Below are 13,641 nucleotides of genomic sequence, written 5' to 3' on the forward strand. Positions count from 1 at the left end.
AAAAAATTTTTTCATTTTTCATCTTATAAGATATTTAAAAGAAGTATTTACAAAGATATTCTACTGAATAATTTTAACATTTTTAAAAATTGCTGAAATGAATAAGTTAAAAATAATATTCCTGAAAAAAGGAAAAGGACAAATGAAAAAATGTAACGAAAAGTAATTATTTTTTTCTATTTTTGTTTTCTTTCCCTTCCTTTTTATTAACCTTTTATTTTTTCTGAAATTTATTATGTTAACATGGGAGAAATAGAAAAAAATTCTTTTCCTTTCTCACATGGAATAATTCATTCATATCACATATTTTCTTCTGAATAATTTTAAGGTCATAAATTCTTTGCACGGGTTTTACTTAAATTCTGACAAATTAATTAAAAGTGCACCAACAACTTTATCACCCAGACAACATAGATTTGTATCAATGTCACTTTGAACCAATCATGCAAATATTAGAATGTGTACTATTAATTTTAAACAGAGATATTCTGTGCATCTAAACTCATTTAAATATGAAGAACATAGCAAATCCACATCCCTAGCCAACCACATACACCTTCTGATGAATAGGAAAGTACCATATAGGATATTCTGGGCCATAATAGATTCTAGTGTCCCATACCAAGGCCAGCACTCCACATGTGAACTCTGCCTGAAAGAAGCCCTCTAAATATTAATTTATAATTCACTGCAATTACTCAATAAACAACATGAATCATTTTCTACATGCAAGCATAAGTTCTTTCACAATTTCAGATTCTTCCAAAGGTCAAAATGCAAGCAAAATCAACACACATAACCCTTGCCTATAGATATCCACTGTCATAACAATACAATCCACTAGCTAGCTTTAATTCCTTAAATTTAAATTTTTAAATTTTTAATTTGACTTTTAAATTTTAATTCTTTAATTTGTATCCTTTATCCCTTTAATTGTAGTTTTATCCTATACATACCTCCTTAAGCTAGGCATCTATTTTTAGCTATCCCTACTGACCACTCCACATCTAACCTAGATTTCATCTATTTAATTAATAGATATAAATACCTATTTCTTTATTACCCACAGAGGGCTAAACACAGAGGGGACAAACAAGGACAGACATAGGTATTAAGTCGATTACATCGACCCCAGTGTGTAACTGGTACTTAATTTATCAAATACCTTCCACTTCCACTTCACCAAAACCTTAATACCTGACTGCTCAACCTGAACCAGACACTTACTTACAAGAATAACACTGGAATCTTAGCTGTATCATTTATATTTCTTATTTTTTATTTTTATTTTTCATTTTACATTACTTTTACTCTCATTCATTCTTTTCCCCACACCCATCCCATTCCTGTCTTTTCTCTCTTTCTCCTTCTTCTCTCACTTCTATCCACTCACTCACTACCCACTTCTGTCTTTCTCATTCTATATACCCATGCAGACCATTTACTTACTAGCTAAACACTTCAACATGACCATATCATTCAAAATACTGCCTGGATTTACTTAGGATTATACCTAAGGGCCTATACTTTCATGGAAATACAGACCAACCTCCATACCCTCTGGAAAAAGATGAACTGTGAACCTTATTCTCCTTTCTGTATTCTTCTATCTACTTTTAATTCAAATTCACCTTACCCTAATTAAATTATTATAAATGACATGAGATACTTGTCCTACATTGGTTTTCATTGTCCTTTACCTCTAATATATACCTGCTAACATGGAAACACAATACAGATCCCTAGCTCCAGCCTCAGGTGTGAACTTGGAACCATATAGGTGACCAACTATAGCACTAAATCAGCATACCTATTCACATAGATCACCAGTGAACTAAACCTCTCAGACTGGTAGTTAGTGACTTTAGGATCAGGAGTAGGAGGACAACCAGAAGACGACCAACATGGAGAAGAAGGATCTGGAAGCTTAAAGATCCTGCGATATATATATATTAAAGGTGGCAAGCTGGCAAAATCGTTAGCATGCCGGGCGAAATGCGTAACCGTATTTCGTCTGCCGTTACGTTCTGAGTTCAAATTCCGCCGAGGTCGACTTTGTCTTTCATCCTTTCGGGGCGATAAAATAAAGTACCAGCTACGCACTGGGGTCGATGTAATCGACTTAATCCGTTTGTCTGTCTTTGTTTGTCCTCTCTATGTTTAGCCCCTTGTGGGCAATAAAGAAATACATATAACTATATATACATATGTAACCACGTGTGTACCATTGGCGATTTTTTTTTCCTCCGTCTTCTCTTCCTTAGATCTTTCCTTTTCCTATGTTTCTGACAAAGAGCTCTGCTCAAAACATTAAATCCTTCTTTCTTTCCTTTCCTGAGCATCCAATAACACTAAATTTGTTCCACGTCTTCGCGTTGTTGTGTTTTCTCTTTGTTTTCATGTTTGGATTAACTATATATATATATATATATATATATTATATATATATATATATATATTATATATATATATATATAATAATAATAATAATAATAATAATAATAGTAGTAGTAGTAGTAGTAGTAGTAGTAGTAGTAGTAGTAGTAGTAGGGAATATAATTCCAAACTTACAGGGTAAAATTCAATTTAGCAATTCTAAATCTAATTTCACAATATATATATATATAATTTAGAGAAAAACCTCTATTAAACAACTCAATAGTGAAAGACGTTATTCAGACCATATAGAAAAGATATACTATAAAAACCTTATTCTAATAATCAATAAAGTACATAAACAATAAATAGTAAATAGTAGTAAAAAGACTATATGCGTTTCATGGCTATATTTTCAAATAGATAATAAAACAAACTCAATTCGATCTAAAATTAAATCTATTTAAAAATATAGTCACTCATCAGGTCTAAAATAATAATAATAATAATAGAATAAATGTACGTATCTTAACTCATGCTTATTATCAAATAAATATAGAAAAATATGTGTATTAACTATAAATAATTGAAAAACATTTAACAATATTTCTTAAAATAAAAGCATAACTTATCTTATCAAAGAATTTCTGTTAACTAAAAATTTAAATGAAATACATAGAACTTAGCATTTATAAGAAATATATCACGTGAAAATATGGCATAAATAAAAAATTATAGAATAAAAAGATAGAAATATGTATTTAAGCTATTAAAATTACAAACTGTATTTTAGCTGTGAGAATAAGAAAAAATTAATTGTAATATACCATTTACTCGAAAAACTGTAAAATCTAAATAATTTAAAACTAAAATACATAATATACATAAATTAAGCTAAATTTCTATAATTTAATCTATTTTCATTCATTAATTTATTTATTTTATAAACATCTGAGTTTCATCTTATTCTGATTATGTAATATACACTATATAATCTGGTGCTAATTTATACACATTTTACTACTAAAAATGATAACTACAGCAATTAGTAACATAAAACAGGGTTTATATATATACACAAATTAGCTAAACTTATTATATAAGTAATTTAACTTACGTCTACATTTAATTTTTCGTTTTTTCAATTAAGAAATCATTGACAGATAATATAGGTAAAAGAATATCGTTACTTTCTTCTAATTTTGAGATTTTCCCAAAATGCACACCTTATAATGAAGCCCTGCAGGAAGCAGGATATAGTAGTAATATTAAATTCTTTAATAATTCTAATTCTAATTATAACTATATATATATATATATATATATATATATATATATATATATATATATATGTGTGTGTGTGTGTGTGTGTGTGTATGTATATATGTGTGTATGCATGTATGTATGTATATATTCCTTCTTAGGCTCCCAACACAAACCAGTACACATGGCCTTTTCTTCTCAAAATGTTGATCTTCTGGAATTTCTTCCCTGACTGTTTGTCTTGCAGCTGTCAACTTGCAACTTATTCAAGAGAAATACTGATTTCGTTGACCTTACTGGTCTCAGAGGGACCTGTGAAAGCTATGATCAGAGCCCCTCTCTCAAGAGCAAGGCAACAAAAGAGATAAAACAAAAAAGGAAAAAAGAAAAGACTGGATTCCTATCATTTGTTTTATAACAGTATTGTTGCAGGAGTTTTGTTTGACAGTGTCATGTGACCGAAGTCAGCAGTCTTGGGTTGAAGAGTATTTAACGAAGCTGCTGCCTTTTCAGGAAAGTCAAGTTTGCTTTGTTTCAATGACAATGTAATAATAGTGGTGCTACTGGCAGGGTTTTGAGAATTTATACAGTCTGATACAGATGGAAAAGCCAATACCCTATAAATATTTTCTCAATTTTGTTTTGTAATAAGCTGGAGAAGGCTGCTTAATTATTGCTAATACAAACTGTCAAACTAATTACTATGTTAATAGGTGGAATTATATTCTAATATACTTCCTTAGTGACAAAGGGAATGACATCCTGCAAAGAAACAAGGGGAGTTAAATATTTCCTATTTCTCAGAAACAGCAGAGTGCCAGAATAAACGGTAAGCAGAAGTGTGGCTGACTAAATTCTTTTCACAACCAAGGAATCCTTTTATTTAAAGGTATTTTCTCCTAGACTCAAAGCTTTTGAAAGGTACGATCTACTCAATAAGCTTACTTTGTTAACTAACAACAAACTTGTCTCAGCTCAGTTTCATCGTTTAAGCTGGAAGATATATGAAACTAATTAATTATATGTTTTACACTGCAGCATTGTAAAAGTTTTGAACACATTTCACAGACACTCCCACTCTCCCACCATATTACTTCTGTTTGCCCCCCCCCCCCACTGGTATCTGTTAATCCTAAATTAGGAACAGCGGAACAGCTGCTTTACAGTATTAGTCTTGTTTCTCTGTGCTCTGTGTCCAAAACTCACCAGTGCTACTCTTTCACATTCATGTAGTCAAATCCTGTTTCCTTTATCCCCTAAGGTTAATGATGCATCTGTCAACCCCAACTTTTTCAACTAACAATTTTCACAAACCATACATCTCTAGCTTGATTAAATTATTTCTAGTATTCTTCATCTTTACCTTTCAGCTCTGTGTAAAACATAGGCTCTCAACATATAACTTCCAAGTCCTTCTCTTATCTTGTGTAATTGTTTTCTCTATTGGCATCCCTAGAAGAATGTCATCAGTCACTGAGACAGAGAAATTCCTTCCTTGCCTATTGAAACAGGTAGGTTTGTTTTGCTTTCCCTTGATATTTTCATTGCAAAAAATGTTTTTAATGCAGCAAACCTGTTAGCCATATACACAACCACCAACCTGAAAGACTATATATTTTATGATCAGATGAAGCTAATTGAGCCAGATTTCTACAGCTGGTTGCCTTTCTTGTCACAGACCCTTACCTGCTTCCAAGCAAGATAATGTTTCCCCATAGCCAGTCATGTTTATGCCAAATATTGGGAATGAATGACATCCATTTATAAACCTCACGTGATGTCAAGACAAGGAAACACATCTGCGCTCACACATAGATTTATATATACATATATATATATATATATATATATATATATATGTTGGAGGAATAAAGGTAGAATGAGGTATTTTTGCCTCTTGGCTGAAACAGCTGTAAGTTATTTTCCCAATTTATATTCCTGTATGTTATATTTTAATAATTACTGGTATCTTTATATAATAATATATTTTTATATGTAAAGCATAATATGTTATACATGTATATTCTTGTAATTGTCATTTTAGTAAATAGATAAGTTGACATAATATGTCTAGAAGTTGACAAACCACCTATTGATCCCCTCCGTTTTCTTATTGCTCTCTCTCTCTCTCTCTCTCTCTCTCTCTCTATATATATATATATTATATATATATATATATATATATATATATATATATATATACACACACAAACACATACATACACACCCAACACATACACACCCATGGCCAGTCATGTTTATGCCAAATATTGGGAATGAATGACATCCATTTATAATCCTCACGTGATGTCAAGTCAAAGAAACACAACTGCGCTCACACATAGAATTTATATATATATATATATATATATATATATGCACACACACATATATAAATTTAAAATAATTAGAGGCATAGATTAATGAAATAATACACAAAGCATTCAGTAACAACGATAAACATAAAAAATACACAAAGAAATTAACTCTAAAATATCTCTTGTAGCAATATCTAGTAGTCACTGTTAATTATTGTCTGAGGGTTCAATGAAGATATTTGCTTGTGATCTCGTTTTCCACAACCTCACACATACAAAGAATACTTATTTGTAACTTGCTATTATTTGTTCTAAAACAAATGAAGGTGTCTATCACCTCCTTCACTGAGTTTCAGTGGACTTCTTGTAAAGATGTTGTTGTTGTTGTTTAGTCACAAACTGTTTCTTGGACAACATTATCCATTGTGTCATTCTTTAAAAGTAATAGGATATTTTTTAGGAGTGATTTGGCTGGTACTTCAAGCAAGTAGATCAACCACATTGATGGTCTCTGGCAGAACATTTGCTTCATGGCATGAAACTTTTAGTTATTTATTACTGATAAGATAATCTGTGTAAATATCATTAACTCTCATACACATTAGGTAGCAGGGGGTCCTGAACCTATCAAAAATGAACGATTTACTATCTAGGCTTCTAATATAGAATTACCTGCAGATTCATATGGATGAACATTCCTTATGATTGGCATGTTAATCCTATGTTCAGCTGAAGATTCTAAGGGTCCAATGAAGACAGTAGCACCATGCACATATACCATATCAACTACTCTATAAAGAACATACCTACACTTTGCAATAGCCTATACATGAGAATGCTCCCATGAAAATGCTCCTGGAGAGCATTCTTATGTATATGTTGTTAACAGTTCTAGTTGAACATATGCATTGGATGGCCTTATCTTTTTCTGAAATGACAGCTTCTGTCACTGAACACTACAAAAGACAGACAGGCAAATACCTACCTGTCTTTGTATCTTAGAAACCCAGCACCCTTTGAAGCTGACCTCCTAGATCAAATATCTGTATTTACTTACATAAAATTTCATAAGTACACTAACCTTTTCTGAGTTAAACTAACACTAGAAAATTTAGAAAATCAAAGAAACAGATTTGTCTTTTCTGATAAGACTAAACATGTATAAGTAGTAGAGCGAGATAGATATGATGAATTGTTACATGAGGCTATAGAAAATATAAAAGGTAAACCAGACTTATAATGACATTGATGAAGAGGCAAAATATCTAAGTAAATTATGTCAAATTAACAATATTATAGAATGTTAACCTAAAAGGGAAGCATTTATAGTTTTGAAAGACTTTAGATCTGACTTCACAAAATAATGCACTAGTAGGCTAGTAAACCTTACAAAAATGGATTAGTAGCCCAAAAATACTGTGGAATATAAACAATACTAGGGAAGTTAAGATCATTCAATTTGATATAATGGACTTTCATGCCTTCAAGTCAATCTTCATCACTTTGTCCCAAGTTTTCCTTTTCTCTCTCTTCTTTGGGCTTCATTAACTTGGAGGGCTAAGCACTTTTGTATGCAGCAATAACTTTCCATATGCATCACATGCCCATAGCAGTGCGATCTCCTCTCTTGTATATTACACTTGATTTCTTTTATACTCAGTTTTTTCCTTTAAGCTCAATTATATTCTAGCATTCATGCACATCAACATTACATATCAATCAGATCATACTAGCATAATTTCTTTCTAATTTTTTGCTAGCCTTCAACATTCTTATTACCATTCTTACTACCATGCAATGTAACAGTCCTAACCAGAAGCATCCCACAATGAGCCCTTCACACTGAGGGGAAAGATCCTTGTTGCCACTCGAGGTAGTAGCTTCCTGAACGTTTCCCAACCCATTCTTATCCTGATTAAACTTTCAGAGCAAACACCTCCCTTGCTAATTATGTCTCCTAGGCAACAAAAGCTATCAACTACTTCTAGTGAACCATCTGAGCATTTAAGAATCCTTTTTTCAGTACACCCATAGTACATATTTCTCCAAATCATTCTATGAGTATGCCTTTGATTTTGGTACACCTTTTATATATTCATAGCTTATACTAGGTACAGTGTATTGAGTTTATACTTACTCCTTTACTACATATCAAGCAAAGCTAGTTTCTTGATGATACTGGGATCCTATCTTCTTTCCTATCTAGCAAAACCTTAGTCTTTGTTAAGTTTACTCTGATGTCTCAATTTTAGGTTTGGCTTCCATGCCAGAAATTTCCTCTCTAATTCCACTCTAGATTCAGATTTGAGAACTAGATCTTCAGTATATAGGGTTTCTTATGGACAGAAATTCCTCTGTGATGGCCTGTTGAGCTAAGATAAATAGGAGATGGCTGAGGACCAAGACTTGATGGACATCAAATTTGTCATTGAAATCATTGTTGACTTTCACTTTACTTACTGCATTATTGTACATAGCTTGTAAAGACCTCACAAGCCATTCATCTACCCTTAGTTTCCTCATTGACCACCATTCTACTGAATGTGGTACTTTATCAGATGTCTTCTCCAAGTAGAAGGAGAGAGAAAGTTATCCTCAAAACAAAGACTTAGCTTCAATGTGTGCAACAGAATAAACTCTGCTAAAGTCACCCAAGGATCAGGTGGTAGTGTTGAACTGGGTGAAGGATTAAGTCTATTGCATAGGAAGGCCAAAGTGGGATTTGAATTCAGAATGGAAAGAATTGGGAAAAATACCACAATGCATCCAGACCAGTATTCTTCAATTCAGCTGAGCCAACACCCTAGAATGCTACTTTGATTTTTAACAAAAAGTATGAAAAGCAAAGTTGACCAGCAAGATTTAAATTCAGATCAAAAAGAGTTGGAACTAATGCTGCAAGACATTTTATTTGCTGATCGAGTGATCTTTGCCAATAATATGCATTCCTAATATCTAGGCATAAAAATCTGAATAAAAAAACAATGTATATCGTACATGAATAAATATGGTATACTTGCATCTCAGTAACCCAATCAGTTATATTGCTTGGACACACTGTAAAAACAATTATAACTAATCTCTAAATTAAGTAGAAGGCTTAGACTCACCTCTCCCTCGGTACTCTCCCAGTATTTATTTTATCAATACTGGAAGGATGAAAGGACAAAACAACTATAGCAGTATTTGAACTCAGAACATAAAGATATGCAACTGAATACTGTAAGGCATTTTGTACAATACTGTAACTATTCATTCCAACTAGCACTCTGTAGGGACACTGTATAATTGGTGGGGGTTTGTATTAATTTTATTTATGTTTCTTAATTTTAAAAATCATTGAATTAAAATAATTAAAAGATTACCATTTCCTATGTTTGTCTTTGCAGAAACAAACATCAAAATAAAGAACATTGTAACCATGAAGCTTTTACTGATAGTTTTTATATGCATTATGTCAATATGCATCGTTAATACTACTTGTCCGGAATCATGCCAGTGCAACAAAGAACAAACAGAAGTTTCATGTGAGAGACAATCTCTAACATCAGTCCCTAAATCATTGCCGACAACTACAGAATCTCTCAAATTGGCTTATAATTTACTACGAGAAATTACAGCAGAGTCTTTCAAAAATTTAGTTAAACTGAAAAAACTGGTTTTAACATCAAACAAAATTTCAGTTATCAGAAAAAATAGTTTTAAATACCAATCCAAACTGGTCTCTCTTTACTTGATCAACAATATCATCCATACCATTGAAAATGGTTCTTTTGTTGGGGCCATTTCTTTAGCTAGTATTTATCTGAGTTCAAATCAACTAAAAGATGTTCCATGTCTTTATGGTTTAATCTCATTGAAACATCTACTCATAAATACCAATCAAATTTCAGAAGTATTCTTTCCTGCTGAATATAGGCAAATAAAAAATCTCACTTATATAAATCTTTCTAATAACAAAATAAACCGTCTTACTGTTAATTCTCTTATAAATTTAAATGAGTCAAATATAAAGAGGATCTCATTTTCAAGAAATCAAATCACAAATATTGAACCAGAAACATTTCGTGTCCTAAGTAACATAAATTCTTTGAATCTTGCAGAAAACCCTTTCACAGCAGATGTCCTTAAAAACTCTCTCTATGCAATGAGAAATTTTAACCTTCGCTCTTTGGATCTTTCTGGATTAAAAAAGATAAATGTTCTTGCAGATAACATATTTGAAGCATTACAAAATACTTCCCTTCAAACACTAATCTTAAGTCATAGTAACATCTCACGTGTCAGCAGCAACACATTCAAACTATTAGATTCTCTTGAAGTTCTGAAGCTAGATTTTTGTCAAATTGCCAGTTTAGAAGAATCTACATTCACAAATTTGACTCATTTAAGAAGGCTCTTTCTGAATGGCAATTACATATCTAAGCTAACAGCAGTTTTCCCATCGAAACTACTTTATTTGTACCTGAACAGTAATAAGATTCAGAAAGTCCCAAGCAAAGTTTTTGATGAGCTGTTTCATTTGATAGAACTTCACCTACAGTACAATAAAATTGTACAGTTCGACAAAGACGCATTTATAGGCCTGGAGAATCTCAAGACTTTGAAGTTACAACACAATCATATTAATGTTATTCCAGGTGAGTAATAAAAGTTATCTTTTAAAGCAGACAAATAGCATTATGCTTTATTGAGTCTCAAGAAAGAGACACAGTTGATTTTGATGGTGGTGTGCCACCCTCCTGGCTGAGGAGTAAAAACAAAATGCCTCAGTAGATATAGTGCTGAACAACTAATCCTTATGTTAAAGTATTCTTCAAGCACTTGTGTATTTAGATACAATGCTTGTTTATTTAGGGAGTGCATTTATGTATTTAGGGAATTATACTTGTCTATTTAGGGATTTTCTTGTCAATTTAGCACTTAATTTTATATGCCTCGGTATTCAGTATCGTCTGAGAATGCTACTTATCAGAAACTATCTTTTCATCTACTTGGGGCCTGAAATATGGAGGGCTGCACCATTTAAGCTCTATGAACAGGCTGTATCAAAGGCATACTGCTATAAAAAGTGACAAGAGTAAGAAAGTTAGATGATTTCCTATAAAAACTTTAATTAGAGGTATTAGTTAGAGTTTGTGAGGAGAGACTACTGCAATGGGTGTAATTTTCTAGATGAAGAAAAACCCTGTTATTTAATATTATAGCATCAGGTCAGTCATGACTGAGCAGAACAATGACTGTTGATGTTCCAGCTTTGAGCAACCTTTCCTTTTAGTGGGTATTTCTAGTGCTACATTTGCCAATGCTTCCTTCCTTTTTTAAGACAGAGGGCTTGGAATTTTGAGGAAAGTATCATGGTTTGTGAATACATTATACATGAGGGAATGAAAGAAAGTAGTAAAGTTCCTTCCTGAGTCTTGTAGACTCATAGGGATAGTTTCCATGGCATGAATATATTCCCCACCTAGACAGGACACTAGTCTGTTGCAGGATTACTCATTTTTGCCAGCCGAGTGGACTGGAGCAAAATGAAATGAAGTGTTTTGCTCAAGAACACAACGTGTCAGTTGGTCCAGATATCAAAACCACGATTTTACAATTATGAGTCCAACACCCTAACCACTATGCCACATGCCTCCACTATGCATGAGGGAAGTAGAACTAAAATCAAGATAAAATAAGTTATTGAAGGGTAGGATACATATGTTTTGGGTTTATAGAACAACTTATTCTTACATCAATGCATAATTGATATATGAAAGAAGTAAGGTGTGAGGAAAAGGTGCCGCTATCGGTCAAGGCTGCTGCACAACTAATGTGCAATGCCTGGAACAGGGTATGAGGATAATGAAAACATGTACCTGACATTATGATTATAGAACGTTGTGATGTATGATGCAATGTTTATCTATTATTTCTTGTAGGTGGTTTATTTTCTACATTGGCTGGTCTGTCAGATTTACGACTTGGTTCCAATGACATAACTACTATACCTGAAGAAATTTTCATCAGACTAAAATCCCTGAGTATTCTGGATCTATCCAATAATCATATTTCCAAGATGCCCAAAAGTTTTTCAAAAGAGTTAACTCGAATAAGAGAATTATATTTAGATTCTAACAAACTTGGGAAATTCTTATCTACTGACAAAAAGGGCTTCCTGCTGAGTGGTCTTAAAAATTTGGAAAGAATTGATTTATCTTATAATGAAATTCAAGGCCATTTGTCTAAGAAAATCTTTCAAAACAATAAACATCTGAAATATATCAATTTCAAGGGAAATAAAATTACTGGATGGGAAAACAACACATTTGAGGTAACAAATTTAACACTGATGGAACTTGATGTCAGTAATAACTTCATAATTACTTTTGATAGTGATTCTTTAAAGTATATAAACAGAAAGAAAAAGTTCAACATTACTTTGAACCCATTTGCATGTGACTGCAATCTTCGTTGGTTCAGGGACTGGTTAAATACTACAACAGTAGATATTGTAGACAAAAACGACTTGATGTGCAACAGTCCTCCAGATTGGCAGGGCAAGAAATTACTTGATTTCAGTCGGTCAAAGATAGATTGTACTGACTATACGCTTTACTATATCTTAGCTGGTGGAGGTGGAGGTTTTCTCTTAACTGTTGTCATAGTTATATTTGCATACACTAAACGTTGGTACATCAAATTTAAGATGTTTAAACTTTATCAGTATGTACAGAAATCAGGCAATGAAAATGAGTGTGAAGCTGTACCTGGAGATGACATGTATTTTGATGGGTACATCAGTTACTCTGACAAAGATGGTGAATGGGTTGAAAAGTATTTGATGCACACGTTTGATAATGGAGAAAATGGAGAAAATAAGAACAATGGAAACTTTAAACTTTGCTTCCGAAACAGGGACTTTGCTTATGGAAAATATATTATTGGAATGATAGAAAGTTCTCTGGCTGTGAGTAAGAAAATGATAGTGGTTCTAACACCATATTATAAAAAAGACAAGAGATGTGAATTTGAATTGCAACTTGGTATTATGAAGCTTAATATAAGAAATGTGATGCCTATTGTGCTCAAAAACTTACAACCAAATCAGATTCCCAATAGTCTGAAAGAAATCTTTGAAACAAATAAATTTATTGAATGGGACAATAATGAGTATGCTACAAATTTTATAAAACGTAAACTGGAAAATTTCCTTAATTAACAGAACCTCTAAATATATATAGTTCATAACTATTAAGTATGTATATATATATATATATATATATATATATATATATATACTCTTTAAGAGTCAGCTTGTAAATTCATGATGCAATGTAAGCCAGTTATTTCGGTGGTATAAAGACAAATTAAAAGATAACTTAGAGTGAAAACTTTGAAAATCTTGCTGGAGAGAGTGCATTTTTCCAGTTTCCAAATTTCAAATTTCAAAAGGTACTTCATCCAGAGTAGTTACTGGAAAAGAGGAAAAGAATCAAGAAAACAAAAGTCTTCCTGCAAAGCATCATTGTTCACATTGTAATTTTCCGTTTGTTGTCTTTTTATTTAATCCTGAAAATATTTTATATGTAAAGCAAGTACTCATTAATTTTTTACCTATATATATATATATATAGAAATTCAGGGTGAATACTTGATAAATGTAAGCACCTGTATATGCCAGTTAGTGGCATAGGTG

At 32.2% G+C, this 13,641-nt stretch overlaps 1 protein-coding gene across 1 annotated transcript in view; it reads left to right on the plus strand.

Moving 5' to 3' along the window:
- The window catches only part of LOC115212225, a 55,777-nt gene extending 42,553 nt beyond the window's left edge, over window positions 1-13,224 (plus strand). Inside the window, exons 7-9 of the mRNA XM_036503143.1 lie at window positions 5,010-5,154; window positions 9,347-10,597; window positions 11,885-13,224. Coding sequence (XP_036359036.1) covers window positions 5,010-5,154; window positions 9,347-10,597; window positions 11,885-13,164 — 2,676 coding nt within the window. The 3' untranslated portion in view covers window positions 13,165-13,224. The remainder of the gene's footprint in view (window positions 1-5,009; window positions 5,155-9,346; window positions 10,598-11,884) is intronic.
- The last annotated feature ends 417 nt before the right edge of the window (window positions 13,225-13,641 follow it).

This window comes from Octopus sinensis, linkage group LG5, assembly GCF_006345805.1.
Source record: "Octopus sinensis linkage group LG5, ASM634580v1, whole genome shotgun sequence".
NCBI classification, from domain to species: Eukaryota; Metazoa; Mollusca; class Cephalopoda; order Octopoda; family Octopodidae; genus Octopus; species Octopus sinensis.